Genomic DNA, 10,026 nt, shown 5'->3' with positions numbered 1-10,026 from the left:
AAAATATAATTGTTATTCATCACATCAAGTCACCATATTTGACTTTTTATCTTTTGTGTGGAAAGCATAACGGATATATTTTTAATTTTCATTTTTACAATAATGTGGCTCAAACGGGGGCTTAGCTTTTGTTTGATTCTCATTATTTTCAAAATACATTTCTCTCTTTTTTTTTTCAATAAAATAATATTATATGTAAATTTAAAATTTGTCCTTATTTTTCAACCACACGTCCTCAATCATTTTACTATTTTAAACTACATTTTTACAATAAAATGGGCTCTTAATAGTTAGTGAATTAAAAATATCGTTTCCATGAGCTATAGACTTTGACTTGAAATATATCAATACAAAATCAAACACGAATGTAATAAATGAAATGAATGGAATGTTGTTTTGAATGTTTAATACTAATTCTATTCTAATTTCTATATAAATGCAAGTGAAATCATTTTGAGAAGATTTTATAAGATAAGAGCGTTAGGAGTGAGACTTCGTCAATTGATATCTCCTAATTCTTGTAGTCATATATTCTTTAGTTTAGTTTGGGTATAAATTGACAATTCCGTCTCCTTGAATTCCTTCAAACGAGCCTTCGATTGATTTTGAATTATCCCTTGCTTCTTAATTTTCAATTTCATGCTTCGATTCTTCAAACTTTTGCTAGCCTTCTTAGCATCCCAAATTAGGTTAAATTATTGGCCAAATTATTTTCCGAAAAATGGACGAAACCAAAAAGAAAACATCACTTGAGCAAAAATTTTCCTTTTGTCTTTCTGAAAGGTTTTGTAAAAGAAGATCCAACCTAACGGCCAACTTCTGAGGAAATACCTATGTCGTAGGCATGGGCTTGCTAATACTGGGTGGAACTCAAAGTCTGTTATTGCTGAGTGGAACTTTTACCCTCATGCAACTTGGTCCTCAATTTCATTCATTTAGTCAGTTGGTCCCTTTTAATTGCAATCCAAGTCCTTAATATTCCAAATTTTATTAAGGTTGTCATTGTCTGAATTATGCACATCACACGTCCTTTTTACCTGATTTCCGTTCATTTTCTCCGAAACCTCACCTGACATTGAATTTTACCAAAACAGACAATATTTACACAAAATTAAGCAATAATTCCATAGAAGCACTCCCAAATATTTATATTTAACAGCTTAAATAAGTGAATAAAATACATTTATCAAGTACGTGGAAAGAGTCACAATCACTTTCTTAATTTATCTTTAATGGGCGAGTGTTTTATTTATTTTAGCAGGACCCCATCTCTATTTTGGCCACGATTATCCTATAAGCATTTTGTCAAAACTATATCATAGAACCAACATTTTTAACCTTATATAAATCATCTTATAATACACAAAATTCGTTAAGTATTTTTCACTTTCGTCCTAATGAATTATAGTTCTAGAGTAATTCTTGTCATTTTGTTTCCATGAATTTAGGCAGCTTATATAAATCTCGATACAAATTGTGTAGTGAAGTGAAATGCATAAAAGTCATTACACCCGTTGGGAGTGTACTAATAGGAAATTTGTACATGTATTCAACATGTTCATCAAACTTTACCGTGCAAGAAAAAATAGATCACTTCTTTGTCATTAGTTACCATTTTTTCAATACACGTTTGATTCAGCTGATAGATTCATTAAGCACGTTTGATTTTGTGAGAGATATATCTTGTGGGTGCATTATCTAAGGAGAAATGATAATAGGGGAGGAGAGAACAAAACAATCGGAACTTATTGGCTACCACACTCTCCAGAATTCGAGAAACATTGGGGAGTCTATCAAACTCCATATAGGCTTTACTTCTCGAGTTCCTATTTCCACGGATCATGCAACATGTACATCGAGGTGTCCAACCCTCTCAAATGGAGGGAAGTCCACTTCAAATAAAATATGATTTATTCTAAGTGAGTTCTCATCTATGTGAGAAATGTGAACACCACTTGACGTACAAGTAGCATTATCTCTATTTCCACAGCCCCACCAGGCCTAGCCTCCAAGAAGCATAATCAGTTGTCAATTTTCACGTCTAGGAGTAGCTTCTGTGATAAATAACGTAACCTCCAATTGTACAATTGCGCTCTTGAATATCATCTATGAGAAGGATGGATGCCAACTTAAGAGTACTAAGCCAGCTGATTTCGACCATCTCTTAACATCTCATCGTCAAGAAGATATTTATAGTCAAAGCACATAAACCACCAAGTTCTCCTCCCTCCCTATTCCTCAATAGGCGTATTTTCATTCATTAACTGTGCAAAATTTAAGGAGTAGTTCAGTTAATTGACCCTCTCTAATAAGGGCAACAGGTCGAATGATGTGAGTTCATGACTATTGAAGAATGAGCCAACGACTCATGGGGTGTAGCTAGCATTGGTGGCAAACTCAAATATTGTCTAACTCAATTTTTATTAACAATCATCCATGCTTTTCCAGATCTAAGCTCTAGTAACAGCATTTTATATTTTACTCATATTACGAAACTACTGGTGCAGGAAATTAAATTAGGTCTGTTTCTTGAGTATTTCTTTGTTCTATGTAAAATAACAATACAGCTTCCCTTTGAAAAATAACAGCAATACCGTTTTACCCAGACATGTATCAGATAGGTAACACGATCATGAAACTATTAATCTTTTGTTGCTAAATCCAACAATAAACAAGATGGCCAATCCAAGTTCTATTCTACATTCCAGTATCTGTTTTTCCACGGGTGAAAATCCATTAATAATTACACTTGATCACCAAACCTACAGCAACCAATTTTATTTTATTTTATTTTTATTTATTTTTTCAGGGTGGGGGTGTTAAAACACCGAGAGGAGTTTAAACCCCTCACCGGTGAGTAATGCGTGGAATCTTCTGAACAGTTTTACATGAGACAAGTAAAATATGAGCAACGAATTGTTGGATGTATGAGACAAGCATTGATGAAGACAGGATTGGATTTTGACACAAGTATGCAGCCAGAATTAATTTCTGTTTTTCTAGATTTCACAAAAATTATAGCAGCGAAATGAGCATTTGCTCATGTAACAAACTAATTTCTGGAGATTTCACAAAAACTATAGCAGCAAAGTGAGCTTTTGCTCATGTGAAAACACTAACATTAAAAAAACCTTTGCTTTCACATTGAAACTATAAATTCTTAAACGTACAGGACTTAAGTGGAAGCATGAGTCTACTCATACACTCATCTCAAGATAATTCACCAATGTCCTCAGTGAAAATACATAGAATATATCTAGTATAGGACGCAGCCCCAGTCTTGCGCAAAAAGGATATTTTATAATTTGTACTCCCCAAGCAGCAGGCTTGCCAAAATAATGTACTCAGCTAAACAAAGTTTACACTATAAAAAATTAGACAGCAAAAAACAAATAATTTATAACACATTTCTGTGAAATATCTTAATTAAGTGCAATTCTGAACGGGGATAAGGCATGCCAGAATATCCAGGTTGCACTTTACGGAAATAGGAACTCAACACGAAACGCGTGGGGACGCACAATTTTTCAAAAAGGTAGGACACAAAACAAACAAGGTAGGGACATGAACACACATGTGAAACTTTTTAGTTTCCATCCAGTAATTTGGAAAAAAACGGCTGATGTATTATATGATCCAATCTTTATGAAGACAGTGGCATATGTTTGTTTATTTGAGATGTAGAAAATGAGAGACATGTCATCATCAGTGAATTTACTCATTTGTAGCTTGCTATGACTTTTTAGATTATAAGCAAAAAACTTCCCTACTTTGCTTATGTATAAACGGGAAATGCTAGCTCTGCAGCTGTTACTTGAGTATCAGAAAATTAGTAAACCCATATACTGGTCGAAGAAAACATAAGGAATTGTATGCATGGTAAAACATGCATCCATCCTCTGTCCTTATTTTGTTCAAATCTGACTCACCATTCACTACCACCTTCTGACTTTACCATTCCCAACTTAGGGAACTAACACCAAATTAAGGGAAGATTTACACGAGGTCTGGCATAGGAAGTTTGGTTCCACATGCAGGATTTGCTGAAGGAGTGAACTGGAAAGGAAGCAGGCAATGTTTAGAAAGGCTTAACTGGGTCCCAAATGAAGAAACTGGAAAACAGCACAGGTTGTCAACAGTGATTAGCAAAACTTTAGAAGACGCACTAAAGGACTCATTGAGCAATCCATGCTCCTCACCAAATATAGTCATGAGAGAAGGCCTATATAAGAGATCCCTGAGACTTGAAAAGGCATTTCAAACATGTACACAATACACCACGTTCACCTTTGTCTTCCACACTATCACCACCTTTTTGCTTGAGTGTTGGATGGTATTTGTCGGGGTACAGCACGACAACCCAACACCTCTATTGACACTTGACTTTGGTTGTAGACCCTGAGTGCTGGCAAGAGATAGTACAGTGCAGATCCAAGCCTTCAAAAAGGAATTGTGGAAGTCTATAAAAGACCTCAACGATTCCAATGAAGGTTTTTTTTTTTTTTATCAATTCCAAACAATGTAATACAATCCACTTTAATTATAAGGATAAAGTAGAAAATTTCATCGCAATCTCTAACAATCATCAAAAAAGCTATAGAAGCAATCCATCAGAAACCTAAATCATAAAAGTACAAGAAAACTCAATAATCCATGGCACATCATGTTATTTCATTTTCAATTGGCAAGAAGTCCATTTTCCAGAACAAGCCAGCAGCCAAATTTCTTAAGGAAGAAACGGAAAATCATCAAACACATTACTGATTCCATTATTCAATCAATCTGTGCTAGAATATAATTTCTCAAATAACTTGTCAGAAAAGCTGTTAAACTTACCCAAATTTAACTCGAATAACAGAAATCCCAAATGAATATGAAATTTCAATCTTCATTAAGTTGTCCAACCTCAGCCTTCAATTGCTCAATCTTGAGCCCCATAGCCCTTTGAATAGCGCTCCTCTGGTTATCCGGAAGCTTTTTCAACAGCCCTTCATACATTTCGAGAACTTCATTAACAGAAGCACGTGCGCATTCAGCTTCCTCGTCGAAATACACAGTCTCTTTGGACTCCATGGCCGACTCTATATCCTCTCTCGCCTCTACAAACTTGAGGTTGATTTTATCCACTTCTTTGTCTGCGTCAACACTGTATTGCCTGAAATCCTGGAAAATACTGACATAGGTCGGTGAATTTAGGTTTGCTGGATGATAGAAATGGTGGGGTTTCTTCAGTTGTTGGGGTACGGAGCCATAGGTTGAGAAATTTTTGAGGGAGATCAAGGGAAATGGATATTTGCGGTTTGAAACTCTTCCAAAAGGGTTTCTGGAGAGCATTTTACAGAGAGAAATTAACGAGCGCCTGTCCATTTTTTAGGGCACTGAGAACAAGATCGAGAGAGGAGCAATTGCAGGTGACAATTAACTACGTGCTTGTTTCCTAACTTCATTAAAATTTGGTGGATATTTAATACAAGAATAATAACTTTTATTCATTTTTTAAATTATAAAAATTTAATTTACTATCAATTTTTCAATCATATTCTATCTATTTTTGTAAATATGAACTAAAAAATTTTATCAAAAACTTTTGTTAATGCGTTGATTCAGATTGAATTTTAACCCTTCCGTTAGTTTTGATAGGCAAATTAATTAATTTCAAGTAGAAATTGGACGAATAAGCCGGTTGATTTTAAATTAAAATTGAGTGGTTTGATAGTCCAGATTAAAGTGAAATAGCTTGGTTACAAGTAGTGTAAGGTTAACGGACCTCCATTGCAATAAACCCTACTATTAATTTTTAAAACACAGACTACCAAGAATTTACTCAAATGATAATAGAGAAAGTGAGAAAGTAAGCTTATTTATAAGCAATTATTTTAGAGAAAATTGAATAATTTGGATGTGAAGCTTTTACAGGAGTTTGATATCTGAAGTGGCCTTGAAATTTGGATAAGCTTCAACACTCTTTATTCAAAAAGCTTCATTTTTAAAAGAGAAAATTGACATAAAAACAAATCTTACAGCCTGTTTGGAAGTGATTTTTTGACCGTTATTTCACTATTCCAGTCGTCATATTTGACTTCTTCTCTCACAGTTGGACCTCACTTTTTTCCTAATGGTCAAAAAATCAATTCTCAAAATCACTTCTAAATAGATTCTTTGATTTATTTTAGTATGACTAGCTAGACCTGAATAATTATGTAATGTGTAATATAACCTGCATTTTAATTTTAATAAGTGATTCAGCATCACTCAGACCTTCAACTTCACTTCATATTTCTTCACCACCATTAATCCAAATCTTGTTTGTAACAAAATCTTTGTTGGTCAATGTGTTTGCCTAAATGCTAATGCTATCACAATTTAGGTTGATCAAACACTTCTCATATATATAAATGGTGAAACCGTTGCATGAATAAGAAGATCACATCGGTTATGTTCAGATCATTGGCTGTTTTCCCTCAACCCGTTTATTAGTACTGTATGTATTTTATGAAAATTTTCAAGTCTCAACCATAAGTGAGGAGTGTATTGAAAATAAATTTGTACTCCCTCGACTTTGAAATGAGAAAATTCTACTACAAATTGAGTACCATATTCTAGGGAGAATTCCACTACATGTAATTTTTTCAGATCTTTTTGAAAAGTGCTGCGAAGTAATTAAAAATAAATTTTTCCTTTTCTCTTTATCGATGAAGAGGCAAAGAGAAGAGATGGAAAATTCATTTTTCTTCAGTTTTCTTCTTTCCTTGCAATTAAAAGAATAATTCTCATAAAATTCGACAAAACATAATGCGATTTTTCTAATTTCTCTATTTACAAATACTGTCAGCAACTCTCTCAGTTGGGCCCCCAACTGCTCAAATACATGACTTTTCTGAGTGATTCTTCAGATTGCCTCATTTTTTCTTCTTTCAACTTATTCGACACCATAGAAGATGACTGCGGAGAGAGTTTCTGGGCCTGAGAGAAGGATCTGATATTGTTCTTAGCGTGCTGTTGGATTAATCTGAATGTGTAATTCCATCTGCAGAAACCCTGATCTTTCAATGCCTCTATAGCCCCCACACTGGCTGCCGCAATCCATGCTCTACCTGTTGAACTCATTATGTTCAATAATTTGCTTGTAGAATATAAGATTTTGAGTTGTGAAAGAGACTGAGATTTTTTTCTATTTTGTTGATTCCCTTTGTAAGGGAGAAGCATATATATATATATATATATATACAGCAAATGAACACAAAACCAGAGGCTTTGTGTCTAGTGGTTTAAGTTTTCTTGTGTGCTGTTGTAATGACTTTTTTGGATTTTTCTAATTCTTTGCCAATCTTATGGCGAGGGTATAAATGTGTAGGGAATTGAGACCAATTCCATTTATTTCGCCCATAGTATGCTGATCACATCAATCAGGGGGGGGGGGGAATTGAGAGAAATTCCATTTATTTCGCCCACAGAATCCTTACCACATCAATCATCAACAATATTTAAAAAGTGGAGATTAAGGGTAAATTTTTGAAATACAATAATACCCTCATTAATTTTATATAATTTCCAATTCATCCTTCAATTATTATTAGAATTTAGAAAGTTTTATAACCTACTATTCAATTATTATTTGAATTTATAACACAGTATGAGAGGATTTTGAATGTGAATGGTTGCTTGTGTATCACTTTATTTTTTTGTGTAAATTAGCTAAGGGCCCATTTGACATAACTTTTGAAAAGTTAAAGAGGAAATTCTGCCAACCACCTATTTTTCAAAACAATTTCAAGAAATACTATGTATTATTTATTTTTCATGTTCTACTTATAAAAAATACAGTAATATGGAAAACGGACTGCGTCACTTCACTCATTCTAGGCATATCAATTGGAAGCTGAACAGATGCCACCAAACACGCCCTTTCTCGTCTTGTGCAGTTATTCAGTCAGTTGCAAATTCCCCAACCAAACACGCCCCTTGCCATAGCAATTCAGCCTATCTATGAAAAAATCCCAAATTGCACCATCAAGACTAGTTGCAAGAAATCGGAGATTCACAAGTCGTCGATCCTATCCCAGATTCACAGCACTAATGTATGCCTCGAAATATATTACAGTATCATTGTTTGAGTATCAATGATCGCATGATTAGGGTGTATAAGCACATATATAAATCCTAATCACAATTGTCAATCATCACATTCAATCAAGTTGAAGTTTTCCTATTCCCGTAATTGGTGTTATCTCAAGCTCCATGTAACTTTGGGATACTATTTGACATGTCCAAAGTGTGAATGTCATTTGATATCCGAATTGGTGACATCTCAACGTTAGCAACATATTCAATGTTAAGACTTAAGACTCTCTTATCAAGTTTCAATTAACTCATTATCGTGTCAACGAGATGAACATATTTGCAATCATCAATGGTTCAGCTATAAGGGCATTTAAGTTCTCTGGATGTGAAGCTTTTACAGGAGTTTGATATCTGAAGTGGCCTTGAAATTTGGATAAGCTTCAACACTCTTTATTCAAAAAGCTCCATGTTTAAAAGAGAAAATTGACACAAAACAAATCTTACAGTCTGTTTGGAAGTGATTTTTTGGTCCAAAAATTTGATTTTTTTACCGTTATCTCACTATTCCAGACGTCATATTTGACTTCTTCTCTCACAATTAAACCCCACTTTTTTCCTAACGGTCAAAAAATCAATTCTCAAAATCACTTCGAAACAAGCTCTTTGGTTTATTTTAGTATGACTAGCTAGACCCGAATAACTATGTAATGTGTAATATAACCTGCATTTTAATTTTAATAAGTGATTCAGCATCACTCAGACCTTCAACTTCACTTCATATTTCTTCACCACCATTAATCCAAATCTTGTCTGTAACAAAATCTTTGTCGGTCAATGGGTTTGCCTAGATGCTAATGCTACACAATTTAGGTTGATCAAACACTTCTCATATAGATAAAGGGCGAAACCGTTGCATGAATAAGAAGATCACATCGGTTATGTTCAAATCGTTGGCTGTTTTTCCTCGGCCCATTTATTAGTACTGTATGTGTTTTATGAAAAGTTTCAAGTCTAAACCATATGTGAGGAGTGTATTGAAAATAAATTTGTACTCCCTCGACTTTGAAATGAGAAAATTCTACTACAAATTGAGTACCATATTCTAGGGAGAATTCCACTACATGTAATTTTTTCAGATCTTTTCGAAAAGTGCTGGGAAGAAATTAAAAATAAATTTTCCCTTTTCACTTTATCGATGAAGAGGCAAAGAGAAGAGATGGGAAATTCATTTTTCTTCAGTTTTCTTCTTTTCTTGCAATTACAAGAATAATTCTCATGAAATTCTACAAAACATAATGCGATTTTTCTAATTTCTCTATTTACAAATACTGTCAGCAACTCTCTCAGTTGGGCCCCCAACTGCTCAAATACATGACTTTTCTGAGTGATTCTTCAGATTGCCTCATTTTTTCTTCTTTCAACTTATTCGAAACCATAGAAGATGACTGGGGAGAGAGTTTCTTGGCCTGAGAGAAGGATCTGATATTGTTCTTAGCATGCTGTTGGATTAATCTGAACGTGTAATTCCATCTGCAGAAACCTTGATCTTTCAAAGCCTCCACAGCTCCCACACTGGCTGCCGCAATCCATGCTCTGCCTGTTGAACTCATTATGTTCAATAATTTGCTTGTAGAATATAAGATTTTGAGTTGTGAAAGAGACTGAGAGTTTTTTCTATTTTGTTGATTCCCTTCGTGGGGGAGAAGCATATATATACACAATAAGTGAGCACAGAACCAGAGGCTTTGTTTCCAGTGGTTTGAGTTTTCTTGTGTGCTGTTACAATGAGTTTTTCTTTACCAAACTTATTGTGGGGGCATAAATGTCCCCACAATAAATGCGTTGGGAATTGAGACCAATTCCATTTATTTCGCCCATAGAATCCTTATCACATCAATCATCAACAATATTTAAAAAGTAGGGATTGAGGAGAAACTTTTGAAAGACAATAATACCCTCATTAAT

At 34.3% G+C, this 10,026-nt stretch overlaps 2 protein-coding genes across 2 annotated transcripts; both read right to left on the bottom strand.

Moving 5' to 3' along the window:
• Positions 1-6,529: 6,529 nt before the first annotated feature.
• Positions 6,530-7,202, bottom strand: LOC111393793. Its single transcript, XM_023019498.1, has one exon. The coding sequence runs from the start codon at positions 7,105-7,107 to the stop codon at positions 6,841-6,843; it is 267 nt and encodes an 88-aa protein (XP_022875266.1). The 5' UTR covers positions 7,108-7,202; the 3' UTR covers positions 6,530-6,840.
• Positions 7,203-9,095: 1,893 nt separating this feature from the next.
• LOC111393791 lies at positions 9,096-9,766 on the bottom strand. Its single transcript, XM_023019496.1, has one exon. The coding sequence runs from the start codon at positions 9,669-9,671 to the stop codon at positions 9,405-9,407; it is 267 nt and encodes an 88-aa protein (XP_022875264.1). The 5' UTR covers positions 9,672-9,766; the 3' UTR covers positions 9,096-9,404.
• Between the last annotated feature and the right edge of the window lie 260 nt (positions 9,767-10,026).

This window comes from Olea europaea, chromosome 4 (genome assembly GCF_002742605.1).
Source record: "Olea europaea var. sylvestris chromosome 4, O_europaea_v1, whole genome shotgun sequence".
In the NCBI taxonomy this organism is placed as follows: Eukaryota; Viridiplantae; Streptophyta; class Magnoliopsida; order Lamiales; family Oleaceae; genus Olea; species Olea europaea.
The sequence above is the reverse complement of the archived record's forward strand: the minus strand, read 5'-3'. Positions and strand labels throughout refer to the sequence as shown.

Excerpts from the sequence above, each read along its gene's own strand:
- LOC111393791 (XM_023019496.1), bottom strand. The coding sequence starts at position 9,671 with ATGAGTTCAACAGGCAGAGCATGGATTGCGGCAGCCAGTGTGGGAGCT.
- LOC111393793 (XM_023019498.1), bottom strand. The coding sequence starts at position 7,107 with ATGAGTTCAACAGGTAGAGCATGGATTGCGGCAGCCAGTGTGGGGGCT.